The sequence below is a fragment of the Saccoglossus kowalevskii genome, chromosome 14 (assembly GCF_978046115.1).
Source record: "Saccoglossus kowalevskii chromosome 14, keSacKowa6.1, whole genome shotgun sequence".
In the NCBI taxonomy this organism is placed as follows: Eukaryota; Metazoa; Hemichordata; class Enteropneusta; family Harrimaniidae; genus Saccoglossus; species Saccoglossus kowalevskii.
This window is the reverse complement of record NC_140654.1, coordinates 1,394,924-1,416,500: the sequence shown is the minus strand read 5'-3', so window position 1 is coordinate 1,416,500 and position 21,577 is coordinate 1,394,924. Positions and strand designations below refer to the sequence as shown.

Sequence of the window (21,577 nt, the reverse complement as noted above, 5' to 3'; positions counted from 1 at the left end):
GTCTTGCAGTGATATTAGTATGTGTGAATATTAGCAAACAAAACCTGACTTCAATCTTCACACTTGTGACTGGTTCTCGTGATCTCGTAAAATAACAATTGGACATTTCATTATCTAGTTAAGTACTCCGTTTAGTCGATGAACTTTCACCCTTGACCTGGCACATGTGACATATACTTACACGATGCGTCCAAGTAATGTGGTGGAATGTTTAAAACACCTGATTATTCACACATCACCAGTCAAGACTGCCAATTAGTGTACGAGCCAGCTGAAGATACCTTTCTTCTCCTGGATGCATTGGAAAAGGAATTCGAAACATTGCAAAACTTAAGGTATATCTATCGTCTACCGGCTTTAGCTTTCTTTCAGCTTTTCATTAAATAATAATCTCCAATGGGATGTACAATTTAACTTTGTTGAATACCACCACAGCCACCTTGCTGTGTTGACTTTGAATTTAATTGTAAGGAATTGGTTCCTGCATCGGTGATTATCACTTATTATTACTACCGCTAGGTGGCGCTTTTTAATAACAAATAAGTTTGGGAACACAATCAGTACTGGAAGTAATAAACATAGAAAAATCATGACTTGTACTATTAGCATAACAAGCCCGTTTGTCGCATCTTTGTGAATATTCATAAATTTCAAACTGAAAACAGAGATTTCTGTTGTGTTATTGAATAACATTGAAACATTTTCTGTCGTCATTGCATGCTGTGCTTGTTGATTGCCATTGAATATTTATAAACATGAAGGGAACATGTTTGTTGTGCTCATTGTAGAAGGATATTTCAACTCAAATATTATCTTAACACAACAGTAACTGGATTATTCAGTAACTCTTAAATTCAGTAAAGTTCTACAATTATGTATTTAGCAATCATTTCTTCTTCGCTACATTTGAAGATCAAAAGAAGCCAGTCCCATTTATAGATTTGACTGTTAATAAGTGCAGTAAACAGATTCATGTTTCATTTTCACTATTTTCGCTGAAAAGTGATATCCACCGAATTAAATACACCTGAAAATGTTAAAATTACATTTGAATTTGGTGAATTTCAGCGAAAAGATTGTGAAATTTGAAATGTTAAAATTACATTTGAATTCGGGGAATTTGAGTAAAAAAATTGTGAAATTTGAAATCCAGTGAGTATGATCATATACCAGTATAGTGAAATTAAATACTACTGACGTGTGACTTTAACATTCAACTTAGAATTAACATCTTATTTCTTGTAGACCTTTAATATGTGTAGAAGTTGGTTGTGGAGCTGGAGTTGTGATTACATTTTTAGCGTCATTGCTGAAATCTGATACATTGTGTTTGTAAGTATAGTTCTACATATACCACCATATACATGTATACTGGTAAATAGTTCTATTTCTATTCCTATTCTATGTCCTTCTTTCCAAAAACATGTGATTGTCATGAAAAAAAAATTGATGTATGAATGGTAGAAATAATTTAAAACATTCAGAAAAAGAGGTACAATACAATGTATATCAGGCCAAACAAAATTGTGTTGACCCAATAACATGTTCTTTAAAAACAGGTAGGTAGGTCAGATTAAATTCTTCATTTGCTTTCGGGCACCTTTCACTTTGCACTTACTTCCTAATTACTTACCAGTATTTAATTAGAGAATTCTTTCCAATTTGGCCAAAATTCTGGATATAAATTCAGTTTCATTCAAGTGTTATTGCAACCTTGTGCGGTATTAAGGGACCTTAGCTCCACTGTGGATTTTGTCAAGCTGAGCTTATTATATGAGTGATTGTCCATCGTCCGTGTCAACCTTTTACTTTTTTGACTTCTTCTTGAAAAATACAATTCTTATTGCTTTGATACTTGGTGTATATGTACCTTGGGCAGACCTCTCTCAGATTTTTGACTCCCATGTGCGAAGCACAAAATGGGAGTCTTTGCAGTTAGTGTGTCTGTATGTGTGTGTGTATGTGTGTCCGACTATTCCACTGCTATCTCAAGAACCATACATCGGTTTTTGATGAAACTTGGTGCATAGATGCTCTGGGCCAATGCGCAGATTTGATTAGGTTTTGGTAAAAATCCATGCTCGTTAATTACCTAATTTGCATGATAATTAGCTAATTTTTAGCTGTTCTATGACTGTTCCACTGATATCTAAACAACCACTCATTGGATTTTGATGAAACTTGGTACATAGATGCTCTGAACTAATGCTAGGTTTTGATTTGTTTTTGGTAATAATCCATGGATACTAATTACCTAATTTGCATAATGATTAGTAAATTTTCGGTTTTTCCACTGATATCTCAAGTACTAATCATCACATTTCAATGAAACTTGGTACATAGATGTCATATGACACTGCACATACCTGATAGTTTTTATGGTAATATCAGTACATATAACTACCTAATTTGCATAATTAATTAATTTTCAGCTTTTGATATAAGTAGTGAGCATTACATTTCAATGAAACTTGGTACTTACATACTCAAGGACTATGCAGAGATTGATTGTTTCGAATAAATATTTGTGCATATTAATCACCTAATTTGCATAATTAGTTAATTTTCAGCTTTTCCACGGGTATCTCAAGTACTAATCATCGCATTTCAATGAAACTTGGTACATAGATCCTTTAGGACTATGCAGAGACCTGATTAGTTTCAGGGTAAATAATTGTGCATATTAATTACCTAATTTGCATAATTAATTTTCAGCTTTTCTACTGATATCTAAAGTACTAATCATCACATTTCAATGAATCTAGAATTATGCAGAGACCCAATTAGTTTTTGGTAAATATTTGTGCATATTAATTAATCACCTAATTTGCATAATTAACCAATTTCCAACTTTCACACTGATATCTCAGGTACTAATCATCACATATCAATGAATGTTTATACATGGATGCTGTAGGACAATAGACAGACCTGGATAATTGTGGGTTAAAATCTGTACATATTAATTACCCAATTTGCATAATTAACCAATTTTAAGCTTTCACACTGATATCTAAAGTACTAATTTCCATTTTAATGAAACTTAGTACAAAGATGCTCTAGGACAATGTACAAACCTAATTAGTTATGGGTAAAATTCTGTTCATATTATTTCCCTAATTAGCATAATAATTCATAATTTTTTGGTTCTAATCACATTTCAATTAAACTTGGTACATAGAGTTGTTGTTACATTGCGCAGACCTCATTAGTTTTACAATCAAATCTGTTCATGTTAATTTTCTGATTTGCATAATTAGTTTTCAGCTAAGTAATTTCAAATTATATTTAATGTGTCTCCAATACTCTCAGCACATGGAAGTTCTTTCTAAACTTTCTTTGATTTCATTTTGTGATGATATCTTTAATTCTCTAATTTTGATGAATATTTTTGATAAAAAGTGACATTTTCAACTTGTTATTGAAAACCACAAATCTGATTGCTATAATATTATTCATATAGGTACTACAGATAGACCTCTTTCAGATTGGTTCATTTTCTAATGATATCTTCAGTTCTTTATTTGAAATGTGCATTGCCAAGCTTGTGGTGGGTAAGTTTATATCGCAAAACTAGGCGTTGAGGTGTTCTTTTCGTCACATAAAACGAACTGATTAAACATGCGGAATTGTTATTGAAACAGACATTGATTGATTGTTTTCTCGAGTTGAACAGACGTGAGGTATAATTCAAACTTGTTTATTTGTACTCAACATGAACATCAATACGTTGTACAGCAAATACTTCTTGGTATAAAATATAGATCGTTAAATAATAGCTCCATGAGGAGTTGACATCGTAGAGAGCATAGAAAGGAGGGTGTGCATAACGAGCATCAAGTTGCGAAGTTACCATAGGAGGAATTACAGCGACGGCCTGAATCGGACTTCTCACGACAGCGCTTTGATTGGTGCTTACAAACGAAACGTAACACTGTCATTCCATATTAGAAGTGACACGCGACTAACACAAGGCAGAACTTTGGTGGGAATTTTGGGGGGTAAGCAGAGAGAACGCAATGGGAAACAATGTAGAGAACGTTTGGATATAGCGTCACGGTTGCTACAGAAACCGATCTAGTCTCTCAGGGTTCAACTCGTGGTTATCAAAACAATGTCTGAAATTACAAACTAACTTAGAACACATCATAGAGAAAGTAACATTTTCTCATGTTAGATAACTGCGCGTGACAAAGCTATCTCAGTTGAGAGGCTGCTTGTTTCATGTTTAACCTAAAAAAGTATAGGAAATAAATTGTAGGTTAGGTAAGGTTATCAGAACCCAACAGATTTTGCCTCGGGCAGGCAGCTTACAATTTGTGGATGCACTTCAAAATAAATACATTATACATGTAGTCAATGCTAATATTGGTATCATCTTTTCTCTATTAGTAATGTTTTCATAAATTATATTTTAATGATTCAGTACAAAACAAATGCGATTTTTGGTTTATTTTCTATTTTAGAGTAAATAGGGTATGCTTTTAGTTTGAATTTCTACTATGATAATTTGTAATATCATATAGATGCTATGTAAATAATAGTTTTGCATAATTTTTCTTAGGTGCTAATTGCATTCTGCATTCTGCAAAACATGCATTCTGAAATTATTAACTGACACAAAAATGTAACAAAAAAGAGAGATGTCTGGGACTTCATAAAATACATTGACAATTTGAGAACACACCAATCTGATTAAAATCTGATGTAGTGTACGGGCTTTAATTATTTTGGCTATAAACTTATTTTAATTTTATTTTTTATTATATTTGTTATTGATGCTTTTTTATTTTATTATTTTACTTTGAGATTTTTTTTTTTAATTCCGCCCTACCTACATCTGATCCGACGTCTATGTAAGTCCCGTTCAAATCTCGCGTAAGTAACAGCCAATCACAGCCCCCCTTTTATACAGGCTGTCGGTTGCTTACTTTTCAGTGTATACGGGCAATCTTTCTGTACATTATATTTTGCCCACTTGAATAAACCATTAATAGAAAATTGCTAGTATGTTTTTATTTGCAAAAGAAATTCCACAGCATTTTACATTTTTTGTCATTACATTGAATATTTTTTTCACTTCCAACAAATGTGTACACTTCCAGATACATCTTCGCCAGTCAAGGTTCGTTCATTCAGTCATCGCTTCAATTTTACATCACTGAGCATAATTATCTAGAATGGAAGCAAAAAAATAAGTAAATCGTAATGATTAGAACACTGTAAACAGCTATAGTAAACAATGCAAACTGATTTTAAATTGTATAACGGTCACCAGCCCACGGCATCGACGCAGAAAATTGGAGCAAACAAATATTTCCTGATCAATTGCGATGTGTTCCAAATAAAAAATATTTTATTCCAGTCCAAATCAGCTCAATTACTTTACTAAAGAGTTATTGTATAATGTACAAAATGTTGATACAATTTGATGAATATTTACAGCTTCAATACCGTAGACGATTTTGGCTCGATCGTCAACAAAACATCACCTGTCTCCAGGGCAGGCGACTGGAAAAAGACACTGGTGTTCGGTCGAACCGGTGGAAACAAAATCAACACTCCCAGAATAACTATGCGGAATAACGATCTAAAGTCGAACCATTCGAGTCACAATATTAACATAAAAATGACTTTCGTTGCATTTGACAATGATAAACTTACCGAAAAGCCGTGTTATTCACGGTCGCTAACGTCGGTATAATCCGCCATTTTATTTGAGTGTGTTTGCCACCCGGTGACGTCATCATGTGCGCTATAGAAGGAGGTATGTGATTCGTTGACTAAAATCGTCGATAGTGGGTCTCGTTGAAATCTCGTTACATAGGCGTCGGATCAGATGTAGGTAGGGCGGAATTAAAAAAAATCACAAAATCAAAATCAAAGTAAAATAATTAGATAAAAGGGCATTAATAACAAAAGTAATAAAAAATAAAATTAAAATAAGTTTATAGCCAAAATAATTAAAGCCCGTACACTACATCAGATTTTAATCAGATTGAGAACACACTTACATGTATACACCTAATATTACACCTAGGCTACATGTGTATGTGATGCACCCGGCCTGTCAATGATGGCTTACATGTGTATGTGATGCACCCGGCCTGTCAATGATGGCTTACATGTGTATGTGATGCACCCGGCCTGTCAATGATGGCTTACATGTGTATGTGATGCACCCGGCCTGTCAATGATGGCTTACATGTGTATGTGATGCACCCGGCCTGTTAATGATGGCTTACATGTGTATGTGATGCACCCGGCCTGTCAATGATGGCTTACATGTGTATGTGATGCACCCGGCCTGTCAATGATGGCTTACATGTGTATGTGATGCACCCGGCCTGTCAATGATGGCTTACATGTGTATGTGATGCACCCGGCCTGTCAATGATGGCTTACATGTGTATGTGATGCACCCGGCCTGTCAATGATGGCTTACATGTGCATGTGATGCACCCGGCCTGTCAATGATGGCTTACATGTGTATGTGATGCACCCGGCCTGTCAATGATGGCTTACATGTGTATGTGATGCACCCGGCCTGTCAATCATGGCTTACATGTGTATGTGATGCACCTGGCCTGTCAATGATGGCTTACATGTGTATGTGATGCACCCGGCCTGTCAATGATGGCTTACATGTGTATGTGATGCACCCGGCCTGTCAATGATGGCTTACATGTGTATGTGATGCACCTGGCCTGTCAATGATGGCTTACATGTGTATGTGATGCACCCGGCCTGTCAATGATGGCTTACATGTGTATGTGATGCACCTGGCCTGTCAATGATGGCTTACATGTGTATGTGATGCACCCGACCTGTCAATGATGGCTTACATGTGTATGTGATGCACCCGGCCTGTCAATGATGGCTTACATGTGTATGTGATGCACCCGGCCTGTCAATGATGGCTTACATGTGTATGTGATGCACCCAGCCTGTCAATGATGGCTTACATGTGTATGTGATGCACCCGGCCTGTCAATGATGGCTTACATGTGTATGTGATGCACCCGGCCTGTCAATGATGGCTTACATGTGTATGTGATGCACCCGGCCTGTCAATGATGACTTACATGTGTATGTGATGCACCCGGCCTGTCAATGATGGCTTACATGTGTATGTGATGCACCCGGCCTGTCAATGATGGCTTACATGTGTATGTGATGCACCCGGCCTGTCAATGATGGCTTACAGTACTGGATATTATTTTCTGAGGATGATGAGTTTGTGCTTCACATTTTAGGTCTGCATTGTGCTGGGCCATATTGATATAGTCAATTCTGTCTTTTTGTTTTTCTAGTGGCACTGATATCAATTATAATGCAGCTCAACTGAGTCAGAAGACTAGTAATCAAAATGGAATGACAGTAAATACTATAGTCTCCGATTTGGTGAATGCTTTACAACCAAGACTAAATGGATTGATAGATGTGTTAATATTTAATCCACCTTATGTACTAACTCCATCAGAAGAGGTAATATTTTAAGCAGACTGTGGAATTGTGGGATCTAGCCACACCCATTTACTAGTACTTAGGAATTGATGCGACTAACTTGATTTTGACACAGGATTATTCTGATATTTATATTCCATCTGACTACCGTAATCATTTTTAGGTTTGAATTTTTTTTACTGCCATTCATGTAAAATGTTGACCCCCTAACTTAAAGAATTATATGTAACCACTGCTTTTAATGTACACACATTTTAACATTCAGGGGCACCCAAGGTCAAAGGTCAGATTACTGTTCAACTTGTCACAATCTCTCCATTGTTGTCTGACCTTTTTGCTAAACTAATGCCTCCACAGTCAGTGACCGTGATTTCATGTTAATTGGCTGATAAATCTGAATATGCTATTTTTTACAAACAGTGGTTCACAATTATACATTTTCCACACACACTATATCAATATGACACCTAAAAAAATTAATCCAAGCTAAATTCCAAGACATTTGACAATGACCAGAATTTGCTCAAATCCCAAGATTTCAGCAAATTACTTTGCCAGAGTTTGATAAACTTAGTCAAGAATGCAAATTTATATATTTAAATACTTCAGAAAATAGTGCCACAACGAAACAAGTTTGAATGTCCTCGTTTTTCATTACATTACAATGGTTAATGAGCAAAATCTTAGCAAGCAAGTCCTGATCTTTGTGGAGAGTCAGTTTCAAACTGTTTACACCTACTTTTGTACAAAGAAAGCTGTGGATCCTACCTAATTACTATAACGTCAAAACAGTTATAGGTTTGACAAAATTTTATGTACTTTCATTGCCAGATTTGTGCGGTTCACTGAAGCTGACCATCTATGGCCATTTCTATGAACCAGTGCAAGATTTGGTTAGAAAAGCTGTATTTGACCTCTGTTAAATTAAATGATTTGATTGGGTATGCCAAGGAGCTGGATCCATCAATTAGTGTTCCTGTAACAATTAACTCACATCAACTCCAAAATTAAAACCAAAATGTTTTGCAGTCATATATCATGTCATAGCTCAACTGACAAAAACACACTACGTCACATTCAATTTCCTATGGAAACATCATGTCACAACACTCCACTTTGTGTTCTTTTTAACATCAGAGTATGTGCTGGCGATAGTGAATACAGATTTGTAGTGGGAATTCTGCCAATCTATAATAGTGGCTGGAAAAAATATAAATGGTTCTTTACTACCATTAACTAATTGGTATATTTTATTTTTATTAGGTTGGAAGCAGAGACATTGTAGCATCCTGGGCGGGTGGTATTGATGGTAGACAAGTTATAGATAGAATCTTACCAATTATACCCACTGTTTTATCACCAAAAGGAGTGTTTTATCTTTTAATATTAAAAGAAAATAAACAAGGTGATTTGATTTTATAAATATGAACATATTAAAGGGCGGAAGTCGTCGTGCCGCATCCTGTTTGATATGGGACTCATGCGACGTATACAATGTGTGTAAAATACATTGTTTATTTACATGAAATCTGAACACGTGCTGCGCGACGACCACCGCGCTTTAAAATATATATATATGTATGTAAAAATCCATTTCCTATATTGCTATGCCTCACAGTTGTCATGGTTACCATATGATGTATATTCTGTATTTTTTTTTTAGGTACTTATTAAAGTATAATATCATTTTATCAATTAATTTCACAGATGAAATTGAAGATATAATGAACAGTCATGGTTTTGAAATGGCTGTAGTTTTACAAAGAAGGACTGGTCCAGAACGGCTCTCTGTGCTGAAATTTACTAGAATTGACATGACGTACGCTTAATCTGCTTAATATATAAATTATAAATTCAGTCAAATTTTGTGCTTTCATTAAGACCAGCAACAGTTGCGTTTTCCTCTTGTTATAGTGTGTGATAGCATGGAAATGATGAACAAAAAAAATTTGGTATATCATTACTACAGTTTGTATCTTATTAATCAATAATAAGGATTCCACATATTCAAATCTATTTTTTTATTCTCACTTGTTAGTCACCTTAATTCATGGAATGATTTCTTAGTTACTGTATGCAATTATTAAAGAACTGTGGTCATTATGCCACGTATGTGTGAGATATGGGTGTCATATGAACAAAGATGACATCTTTGACTGTTGCACAGACCGAGGAGTACAAACTGATATGTTACTAAACTTTAACTATGTAATTTCTTTGGTGATTGAAAAGTATTAAGGAGTCACCAGTGGTAATTAGTGCTTGTCATGCCCAGATCAAAACTTGTACTTGTGATTTCCATTAGAAGAGCATAGTGGATTGTATGAAAATCAATGTTTATCAACACATTTTGCACATGTGCAGCGCAACGACCACCGCCCTTTAATGAAATGAATGCAGCAAAGTTTTGGAGTTGATCATCCTTAAGACTGTCTGGCCCATATGCCAGAGTAAGTTTGTTGATTTCCCCACTGTGAAGGGGACATCACAATGCTATGAAAGCTATGTTATTTTTCTTCATCCAGAAAAATATTTTTTGTATAATTCTGTGAAAAGATTAGTATAGCCATAACCACCTGAGCTATGTTCAGATCACAAGGAAATTCATTTTATCTTATTAAATCACTTTATATTCTTTCTAAGTAAAAGTATTCTGTGTATGTAAGCCATCAACTTAATCGTTTATTTATTTTCTGATAAATTGTTTTTTACCACAAACCAATACTTTTTTTTTAGGTCATTTCATTTGCTGTCTACAATAACAAATGTCAAGTATTCATTACAATATGTCTACCTGTAATTCAAGAATCTGATTGGCTTTCGTAGTCATGAGATATTGTCATATTTGGCATGAAGATAATGATAATTTTATTCCCAAACACAACACTATATCATCTCAACGTCATCCACCCTCAGCCTGGCATGCTTAAATAGAATTCAGTAAAACTTAATTTGTGATGGCTGACTATGTTCATCAATATGCTTCTCAAATTAGTTTAATTGTGTTTGAAGTCTTTGTTTTTTAATGTGGGTACAAAAACAATATCAGTAAATTATTTTGTGTTGCACTTCTATTATTATATCATAATTAAGGAAGAATGTGGAAAAAGCAATTGTACAAATTCCTGAGTAGGATGATACAATGCAATAACAAGTTGTTTCCTCATTTGGGTACCTCCAAGTTTAGTTTCTGATCTTTCAAATAGCCAGTCACACCTTTAATCTAATATTTCTGTCTTGTTCCACTCAAATCACTTGACATACATACATGATAAGGAAATGTAAGTATAATCCAAATGTTGCACTGATATTCTTGTAAAGACAAGTTCAAGCTTGAATGTATTAGTTATAAAACTACAGTGAGCCGTCACACAAATTTCAATATAATAAATGCAAATACAAATAATATTTAATTACTAAGAATATTGCAGCAGCCACCTCACTGGGCATGAAAAACAACAAAGTTTATATAGAATTACATAATATTTATCAACACACAACTTGCAGATAATAAAAATGGTCAAACAAAACAAAGCCAAAAAAATAACAATTACTAAAAAAAACGATATCTGTTTAATTTTTAGAAAATGGTTTTTAACTCAAACTATAGTTTGTCATATGGATATTTGTCAGCTACACATTTGGAATTTCTTCAATTCATAATGTCCCTATTAAAAACAAGTGAGATTCAGAAATTATTGTCTCTCATAAAATTCATAATTTTACACATATTTACAATACTAGTCACTTTCAGAAATTATTGTTCTCTAGCTCATTTAAGTTTTCAAACAGGAAAAACTTATGAAGTACCGCACAGTTTTAAATCTGTTTTTATAATATATTTGCAATAACATCACAAGTAGAAGCAGACATTATTGATCACCACCGTATAGAAACCACAAGTTACCTTAACTAGCTTTTACTGAAACTTGTAAATGATTTTACAAGACTATACACATACTTGATATTTCGTTTTCTATTTTGCTTGTCGCAGACTGTTGTTGTGTATGTTGTGGATGCATCTGCCCTGGTTGTTGCCTCATTTGCTGTAACCTCTGTGGTTGCTTCTGTCCTGGCCGCATGGCTGGTGGTGGTAGTTGGTGCTGTTGCATGGCTTGTCTTCGTACAACTTCTGGGTTTACTTGAAAAAACATCACTCTGTCATCAGCTGTTATAATAACGACTCTATTGCCCCTTGCAATAATATTTATGCTTGAAATGGGCGAATAACCATTGATAGTGGACAATAATTGCCCAGTATTGACGCTCCATATTTTGACGTATATCTCCTTCTTCTGTGCTGTGAGTACATACAGGTCATCGGCTGTGATTTTGAAATTATTCACAGTATTGGTGTGCCCTCCGAGAATGTGGATCAGTCGTAATGTTGCAACATCCCACAGTCTCAGGTCCTTATCTACTGCAGAGCCGGTAACAAAAAACTGGTCTCTCGAAGATATCTCTATCTTTGTAAAGTCCTCATCTGTCTTTACTGAATCAATATCATGAAAAATTACTGAGCGGATTTCAGCTCCATTGTCAAGGTTATGCAGCTTGATGCAACCATCACCCCATCTACTTATAATGATTCTCCCATCCTTTGTGACTGCAGTGCCTTTAACACAATAAATAGTGAATGGTGCTGAAAATTCTATCTTGTATATGTCATTTCCTGTTCTAAGATCTACCATGGTGAAACAGGTTGACTGACAGAACAGTAATCTATAACCAGGAAGTAAATATATCGACTGCATATCGCAACTCGTTTTATACTCTTTCAAGTACCATCCTTTATTAATATCATATATATACATGTTTTCAACGTAGCCGGTGCCTCCCAACAGAACTGTTAAACTTCCATCACCATAAACCATGATTCCACAGCAGTCTGCTTCTAACTTCTTTGATGCGACAGTTTCAATTGTGGTGGAATCATACTCCATCAAGTCACATCCGCCAATAGCATACAGTCGCTTTCCATCCCAGCTTGATGCAAGCCCTCCAAGATCTTTGCCTGTCCATGTTTTTTTATTGATTTCTTTCCCTTTAACTGCATCATATAATATTATGTTGTCCCCATTGTTGTCGATTATGGCAACAAGTTGCTCTTGGTTAAGAACTTGAAAGCGTTTTACATTTCTTACCATCATAGGTCTTTTATCAGCAAATGTTGCGGTAATTGCCTGCTTTTCCTCCATGTCACCTTGAGTAGCACCAGGTCTACTGAGATTGCTGAGGTTCCATACCTTTATGTTTTTATCTTTTGATGCAGTTATTGCTAGTAGTGTGGGTACCTCAAGAAAACACACTTTCGTCACTCTACTCTGATGGGGCAGCTTAGCTTGGAACTGATATGACTTTTCATTTCCTTGTGGCGCCCTCCAAACAGAGATATACTCATTTTTGGCGTTTCTTGTGACAATCGTTTTCCAGTCCTCAGTGAAGTGCACGTCCTGAATCTGACCACGACCACTGATGCTGAATTTCACTCGATTCGCTTCTTTCTTGTCTTCGACGCTGTATATTATCAAACTGGAATCATCAACTTGATCCTGGAACAATACTTGACTGTCGTTGTTAAGAAACCTTATAAAGAATACACTCTTGATCTCTATGTCGGATATGTAGGTGAATTGAGCAGTGTGAACATCAAGTATGCCCAGATATGAGAAATGAAATGCCACATAACGACCATTTGATGAAACTGCCATTTGTGTGCATGCCTGATGACGTAATTTTCTCCGATCCAGCACTTGGGTAAGGAACTTACCAGTGAATAAGTCCCAAATGTTGATTACAGGGTCTTCTTCCCTACCACACGTAACAATAAGAGGACGTCCAATGTTTGACCTGGCAATAACTAGGTCATTCAGGTAAGCTGTGAAAGATGATTGCAAATAAAACTAAATAAATGCATGTTGCTGTTCTAAATCAAGGCCATACTTCCTAATTGTTTACCAATGAAATAACATGCAATGTAGAATCAATATTTTACAGCTGATTTTAATAACCATAGAATTCACACACGATTCCAATGTTCCCTCTCCAATCAATGTTTACATATGAATACGGCTGTCAATGAATTTGAATAAAAATGAGAAATATGCACTGGTTGACCTGAGGTATAAGCCGAAATTTGTATGAGACAGGTTAGTGAGATTCGATTCATTTCAATTCTATTGTGAACACATTGTTATTCTTTACATGAGAATACACAATTAATTGGTAGACTCCAAATTTTGTGTTATCACTAAGGCAGTGTGGTGTCACAATCGAAAACGAACGAATCAAACGAATGAATTTCACACTCATCAATTTAAACTTATCATATTATATTTACTTACATTTATGTGCTTCTACAGGAGGATATAACTCGCGTCCATTTTCTAAACTCCATGTTTTGAAGTAATGGCCATGGACTTCATAATGGTCACGTGCTTCCTCAAGCACATACATTTCAGCCACAATAAATTTGATATCAGGTGTCACTCGCATCTCGATGTTACCATATCCAGTATGATTTATCAGACTAAGAAAATGCTCTCCGGTTTCAAGATTCCATACATTTATATCTGGAGCGGATTTACGCTCACCTCTGTCTCCTACAATAAACGAAAACATAACTTGTTTCAGAAAATATTGTCAGTGACTGAAATTGTAGTAAATACTATCCATTGTAAGTTAGAAAATTATTAATTTCATTTAAGAACCATATTTCTGGGTTATGACAACGAAAACGTGAATGGTATGAGCCTTCATCATAAGCTGTTGGTTTGTGTGTTAGAAATGACAATCTAATGAAGTAATAACCACACAGAACAAATTTTACGAAATGCAATACACATAGTGGCTGCTTTTAACATTTTGGGCTCTGAATTATGTAGTTCCCTGCACAATATTGATTGTTATTAAACTGAAAAAATATATATATTTATTATCATTGAGGTTGCAAATCAAAAAGCATAATTTTTTAACTTACTTGCTTTGAAACAGTATGTTATTACGAGTAAATCATCAGGGGTAATGAGAACATCGGCTATAGCTGATTTGTGGCGATCTTTCAAATTGTGTTTTATAGTACAGCTTTCTAATTCCCATACAATTGCAGTCTTATCTCTGGATCCACTAACAAGGTATCTTCCATCTGATGTAGTTGCTATACACAATACTTCATCAGTATGACCAGTGAGCTGGGTCCTTAACAGCCCACCAACATGAGGATAACACTGGTTGTAGGGTACCAACGGAATCTGATTGGTTGTTTCCTTTTGTGCTTGTGCACACAGCCTGGCAATGTGGGGACGATCCGAAATTGACAATCTTCCAACGAGTTCAAAAGTCAGCATGTGGGGGTTGTCTCTGATCGCAGACACTCCCATTCGAATCGTGTCACTCACCAGCCTCATGTCTTCATCTTTTTCATATTTTGTGATTGCCAATGTGAAGTCCTGTAACACCTCACCCACATTCATCCCCAATATTTTACTTATCAAGAAGCTGAAGTTGCACAGTGTATGCTGCTTTAGTACATCTGCATCACCGGCATGTATCAAGTGATATGGAAGTTGTTCCAGCTTGCGGATATTGAAATGAGATCCTGCTGTTCCAAAGACAAGTGGTTGAGGAGCAACTTTCCTGTCAGCTTCATCTTTTTTTGGTCTGTTGAACTTCTTGACTTGTGCATCAGTATACTCAAATGGTTTCTTGACACCACCACTCCATTTCCCCATGAAATAATCAGAACATTTTCTGTGTAGATAAGCAACATGCTGTGGGTTCTGTAAATATCTTTCAGTTGCTGCCTCTATAAACTGTCGATGGTACCAGTAAATTACACGAGACCCTTCGGCTTCTCTTTCTACTAGGTAGTCATTAATTTCTGCTCGAATACGTGTCCACAGCAGTGGTGGTATTCTCCGTGTTGGTGGTAACCAGTAAGCATACACATCTTGTAAGACTTCATCATCCAGTGACAGCAAGTCTTCCAGCTCAGCTTCTCCGATACCATTTTGTGAAATGGTCATGTAACTCAATGCATGAGAAACCAATACTTTGCCGTGATATTCTTCAAGACGATCAAATATAATTGATATCATTCCCTTAACAGATGGCTGGACTTTTATCTGTGAGCTTGGCAAGTATGACTGCCATTTTGAAGCCTGATCAAAGAGTAACTTAAGGAATAGAGGTAGACTGCATTGTTGAATGGAACTGGTTATAATACCTTGTTGCTCATTGTTGATTGCTCGTCTCTCTGATTGTAGCCATGATTTTATAATAGTGAGCCCTTCTTCAACAGATAGCTGTTTCACCTCACTGTATTGTGCCATGCCATTAGGCAGGAAATATCGCAATGTGTTCAGAATGTTATGTGTTTTGGGAAGTGTAGATACAATAATTGCTACATGTGGTGGAAGATACCTTGGTAACCATGCCATTCTGTGTGCACTTTCCCCAGCTGACAATTGATCCAAGGAATCCAAAAAAATCAGCATTGGTTTTTTTGCTGTGGCGTATTGAAGGACTTGTGAGAACCATCGAACAACTTGGAAATAGTCATCTGGTATTCCTGTATTTGTATGACCAAATACAGCCAATATCTGTAGACATGCAGACTTCAGGAGTTGTCTAACTCCAGTGCTTGCAGGTGTTGTACCAAGAAACCGTAGAACTACAACACTTTGTGGACACCATTGAGTTCCAGCTAGCTGTGCTGCCTTGGCCATAACCGATGTTTTCCCACTACCAGATTCACCATAAACAACCATAGGAGATGCTGTAGCCGGGTTACCTGCAACTCGTTCTTTGATATATGCACTAATGGATGATAGCAGGTCCCCTCGACCATGAAATGATTGGCATTTGAATTTTGCAAACGTGAGATGCTGCAGAATTTCTTCATACATTGGATGGTTACTGATGTTAGCTTTGTCCCTTTCAACTCCACGGTCTACTAAACTAACAATCATATCATAGAACCTTTTCAGAAACTGCTCTAAATATTGTTTATGTTCTGGTATATTTAAATCAATGCCATTTTCTGACCAGTTGCTCAATGTAGAAACGACAAGGTTGGGTGGTTTCAAGTATGACACCATTTGTTTATCCCTAAGGTCTGTTAAAAGTTGTTGTGCATTTACGTCAATCGTATTGTTGTCCTCATCTATGTCTATGAATTGCTTGGCTTCTTTGTTGTCTATTTTCTGTTCCAGTCCTTGAAACTTTCTAACAAAGCAAACACAGTGATCTTCTCGGTTTTCTTTCACGTCAAGTATACCATGTATGACTTCGTCATGTGTCACTGTGAACAAAACATAAAATAAGCAACTACATTGTAGTGGTATTTTATTACTTGTTTTGGTTACTTTGAAAGTAAAGTAAAAATATGAGTTGTGTGAGTATTTCTCATCAATAAAATTTAGGCCAAACAAGTGTATGCTTAAAAAGACGAAAGAATATATCCAAATCCAAACAAACACTACCTCATTAGTGTATGTAGTAACACACTTTTGACACAAATATTTTCTGAATTTTTTTTCTTTTTATTTGAAAATAGGCCTAGTGCTTCACCGAAATCGCACAGTTATTGTTTCTATGAAAACAAGTTCAGGTACTTTTTATTTTGCTCTTTGTGACCAGACAAATGTCACAAATTTGCAGTGCTTTTAAATTGTCTGTTTTTACCAGTCATTGACGGCTACTGAACATAAAAGACGAGAGAAATTAATTTGTAATTACCGGAAATATTAAACTTTGCAGCGTTTTTCTCGTTCATTGTCTTTTGTTTCAAGCACACGCGTGATGCATGTCTTAACTGTTGCTGTAAAGCTTCAAAGACATCCCACCATTTTCTTCTATCGTTTGCCATTTGGTCTGGATTCTCATTGTTGTTAAAATGAACCAGTATGGAACTAATCGGCTGAAGAATATACACTGATGGAACTGCATTATCGTCTCTCTGAAACCATGTGTCCAATAACTCAACTGATTTGTTTTCACTGACTAACACTCGTCTCATAGCATCCAACTCATTAGCAGGAATCTTGGGAGGAAATGGGCGGTATCCATACTTCTGACATAGAAACGTCTGAAGTAGTAAATATAAATAATATGTGTAATCAATCCATTCGTACATTGTTAAGTTCAAATGAGTGTTTATGTTATGCTGCCAGATGAGCCTAACATTATACTTTACACGAAAATAATCACCGAGATCTCATTGAGAGCGAGAAAACCACGCGACTTGTATTTGCGCTTCAAATTTTGTTGCCCCATCTCCCGTTGATCACGCCCACTGTCGCACTGATCTCAAGGGAGAATGGAATACTGTTTGAAAGGCAAAAGTCACATGACTCGCGATCTCAACGAGATTTCGGCGGCCATTTGCCTTTCAAATAAAATTAAAGTTATTGCTATATAGAAAGAAATTGCCGCATTCTCGATTTGAAAGGGTGACAATGGCACTAAATTGCCTACCTACCCACCATAGCGTGACTTTCATTAATATGATATATAATATATACATAGAAGAGTTATTGACTCATATTATGCTAATGTAGACTTCTTTGGATTGACACGTATCTATAGAAATATGTCTATATTGTATTTAGTACATATTGGAATCGTTTCTTTGGTTGGTTCATGCTTACCACAAAGTTTGGGCCCATGGAAACTTTTTGACATCCAGCGATTTCATTCATACATAACTGTGTAGTCATGTGATCATCTGTGGCTTCGTCTCGTACTCCCCATCTCATATCCACTACTTGAAATTGTAATCCATATTTAGATTTACAGTAATCTTTAAGTTTGGGATAAACATCTTGCATCAAAGCATTCCGTTCAACAGAAGTATCTAGTTGAAAAGCAAATTGTAGAAAATTAAAATCAGTTTTTTTGATAAGTAGTGTTCATTATGAAAATGGTGTACATCCACTATTACACACTGACGTAACCACGTATTTAGTACCCTGTCATGTTTGAATTTTATTATTCAATCAAAACAAAACAATACACTACAATGACTTGTTCTTGCGTTCAAAATTGTGCATGCACACTCAGTGATTTCTCGAAATGCATACTAATTAGGCAAATTGTCACTGGAAAAATTATTATTATTAAAAACATTATGTGCAATAGTTCTAGAGTGAAATATCAACGTGGCTCTGCATTCTCAATGAATTGCCGAACTTGCAATGGTCACGCTGCAGAAACAGTGGTTATTTTAAACAGTTTGCTGGAGTCTAATCAAAAGTGTGTCTCAAAAAACCTTTTTAGACCAGTAGTTTTTCGTTTATTTTTCAGCTCGTAATAAATTTAGAACAACCATGTTGACTATCGGAAAGCATTTTGGCATAATATCACTGACAAGAATATTAATTTATGCAGATTAGACGAGTATTTCAACCAATGTCGTCATACACCTCCCGCACTTGATGGAGTAACCAGCCACAGGAGAATTGAATATTCTTGTATTCTTGACGCGCGCATTACAATGAACGCTTGAACACCAACATTGATACTCAGCAATAGTAGAAAGACGAACACATCATTACGACCTCACTTATGCAGGAAACGTTTCCTTTGCTTCGTTTTCTGTGATTCATTCCAGAGACGGCGGCACGAAAATTGTGGAGGGGGGTGAGATCTGCTCACCAAACTGTGCCGAAGGCGTGACCTTACTAGGGAGTCCGGGGAAATGTTCCCCCTCACAAATTTTTAAATATAGACCCTCTGAAACGTATCTAGATGGGCACATTTTGCTTACACAAAGGGTTTTAGCTTGATTTTGGAGGGGCGACATTTTTTTTCGAGGGCCCCCTCAGCCCAGCCGTCCAGCCCCGCCGACACCCCCCCCCCCCCCACACACACACACGTGCCGCCGGAACTGTGTTCGGACGTTTTAACAGCATTCTTGCTAATCTCATTCACGCATTTCTCACCCTGAACGTTCCGTCACGGCTCTTTCACATTTCACATTGTGCTCAAGTGCGGGCCTACGTTATTTGTTTGACCGCGTTTTCATGGCTATTTAACAACTTTGCTGAATTTTGTCTTGGGGGAATGTTTTTATATAAAATATAGCTTTGTTTTTTATTCATTTATATAAATAATATAGAGTAATTGAAAAAAACGCATAATACTCGGATTGACTTGTGTAAATTGTCGCCTGTGGCAGGGATTGGTTTTAGCCGAAGTGTCACGGAGTACCAAGCCACAAGAAACCGTAACTAGTAATATTTCAGGCATTCTGATTGGTTCATCACGTTCTCGTTCCTTGTTCTATTTCCCTTGGTTACCTGGCGTCTGCACTTACCCTCGTGGTCGGATTTTCATTTTGTTCTCAAAAATTGCGCAAATGTGAAATTGTTCCTTTTGTTATTACTTTTATCACAATAGAGAGAAATGTCAGAACCATTTCAAATAAGAAGTCTAAGCAGGCAGTAGTACAGACTGTTTACGGAGTACGAAAACTGGAATGTTTTAAAATTACGTCACTTAGTCACTTGAACCCGGGCCTTAATGGCGATTACTCGTAACCTGCGTCCTACATGCCATTCACAAGGGACGTCACTAAGCAGCGAAAGACTGAATCTGGACCTTAAACCACGCCATCAACGGCTGTAGTTCTTCGAGATTAATCAAAGTGGGGAGTCATCCTGTACGAAATGTCATAACCACAATCTCGGATTTGTTTGATATCTGACAAATACTGCTCGAATGAACGAAATACTCTACAAAATAAGTTCCCAGAGTTGGTCATTTATTTATTTTGCAAAATGTTGCAAATATATCGTTCTTCACTAATCACGTCATGTGACAGTGATATAATGAGCTTGTTTGGTCGATTATATATATATATATATATATAGATATATGTATATATTAGTAACATGAACGTGAAATTTTATAAAATCTGATTATGTAAGTTAATACTTCTGTAACGCACAGTTGTCATGCCGACGCTTTGTTATTCTTATATTAACAAATAATGGTGTGTTGACAAAAGGTGTTCACAATGGCAGTCATCTCCTGTGTCTGTCGTCACTAAAACCGTCGTGGCACGGTCCACATAGGTTTCATTGCTGTGGAAGGAATTGGGTAACTCGATAATAGCATTCTTAATAAGCTTGAGCAAAGCCAAGGTTCATTCGAGATGGTAGAATCCTGATCGTTGTGAGACCTTTTAAATGATTGAAATTGAGAAGGCGAGAGTGTCAAGAATGACCTTTGTCATGAGGTCATGTATTGTTTAACGATGCATTATGATAACACGATAACACGACATTGCATGAAGGGCGCAATGCAACAACATGAAATGGGGGGGGGGGGTCTCATGTACAACACTTTCAAACCATACAATATACATGATCACATATTGTTATAAAATGTCACTTTATATCAGTACTTCTTAATATATGCGTAAACACACTCACACTTCTCAATCCAGTTAACTTCTATGACGTACAGGTTATCGTATATGTGACGTCAACTTTAGTTACAAATATACTCTGTAATTCTTAGTTACCTGTAAATGTAGAACTTGTAAATATCCTAACAACTCGTGAACGTACAGGAGGTAAATTTGCTCCAATTTTTCCGTACAGCAGAGTGGAACTCAAATCTTTAGCCATTTTGTTTATTCCAACCTGCAGCTACTGAATACCGTCTGCACTTGCGGTCGCGATGCCCGCCATGTTGTTCTACTGTGCTGTCCAGAAGTGGTAACAATTCCCAATTGTCTGAGGTCGTCGCAAATGGCGCAATACAATACACCTACCATACTATTATACGATTAAGGAATAATTCATTTTAAATAACGGGGAAAAACAAAAACAAGTCACTCTTCTACTTAGCTACTACGTGAAACCAACCACCACTCGGTACCCCACGAAATACCGGCGGCACGGGGGGACCCATCAAAAGTGTGTTGGGGGTCGTCACCCCTTCAAAATAAAGATATAACCCTTTGTGTCAGCAAAAATTGTCCCTCAAAATGCAGGAAATACCGTTTCAGAGAGTTTAGATTTCAACATGTTTAAGGGGAGCATGCGCCGGACCCCCCTAGTAAGTTAGTAAGCAGACCCCCCCCCCCATGCAAAGTTTCGTG

General features: G+C 36.5%; 2 protein-coding genes and 1 long non-coding RNA gene across 3 annotated transcripts; 1 reads left to right on the top strand and 2 right to left on the bottom strand.

The window, feature by feature from the left end:
- The first annotated feature begins 159 nt into the window (after positions 1 to 159).
- Positions 160 to 10,115, top strand: LOC100368548 (methyltransferase HEMK2-like). The gene is made up of 5 exons (XM_002741769.3): positions 160 to 335; positions 1,246 to 1,332; positions 7,314 to 7,488; positions 8,731 to 8,872; positions 9,175 to 10,115. Exons 1-5 carry the CDS (start codon positions 208 to 210, stop codon positions 9,294 to 9,296), a joined length of 654 nt encoding a protein of 217 aa, XP_002741815.1. The 5' UTR covers positions 160 to 207; the 3' UTR covers positions 9,297 to 10,115.
- LOC146734356 (uncharacterized) lies at positions 5,042 to 5,872 on the bottom strand. The gene is made up of 2 exons (XR_014931579.1): positions 5,665 to 5,872; positions 5,042 to 5,175 (listed from the first exon to the last, which is right to left on the bottom strand). It is a non-coding gene; the product is annotated as an uncharacterized LOC146734356 (long non-coding RNA).
- A 196-nt stretch (positions 10,116 to 10,311) lies between the features above and the next one.
- On the bottom strand, positions 10,312 to 21,101 carry LOC144343475 (NACHT domain- and WD repeat-containing protein 1-like). The gene is made up of 6 exons (XM_078006002.2): positions 20,996 to 21,101; positions 18,117 to 18,322; positions 17,206 to 17,554; positions 14,447 to 16,768; positions 13,812 to 14,069; positions 10,312 to 13,345 (listed from the first exon to the last, which is right to left on the bottom strand). Exons 1-6 carry the CDS (start codon positions 21,099 to 21,101, stop codon positions 11,409 to 11,411), a joined length of 5,178 nt encoding a protein of 1,725 aa, XP_077862128.1. The 3' UTR covers positions 10,312 to 11,408.
- Positions 21,102 to 21,577: the final 476 nt, after the last annotated feature.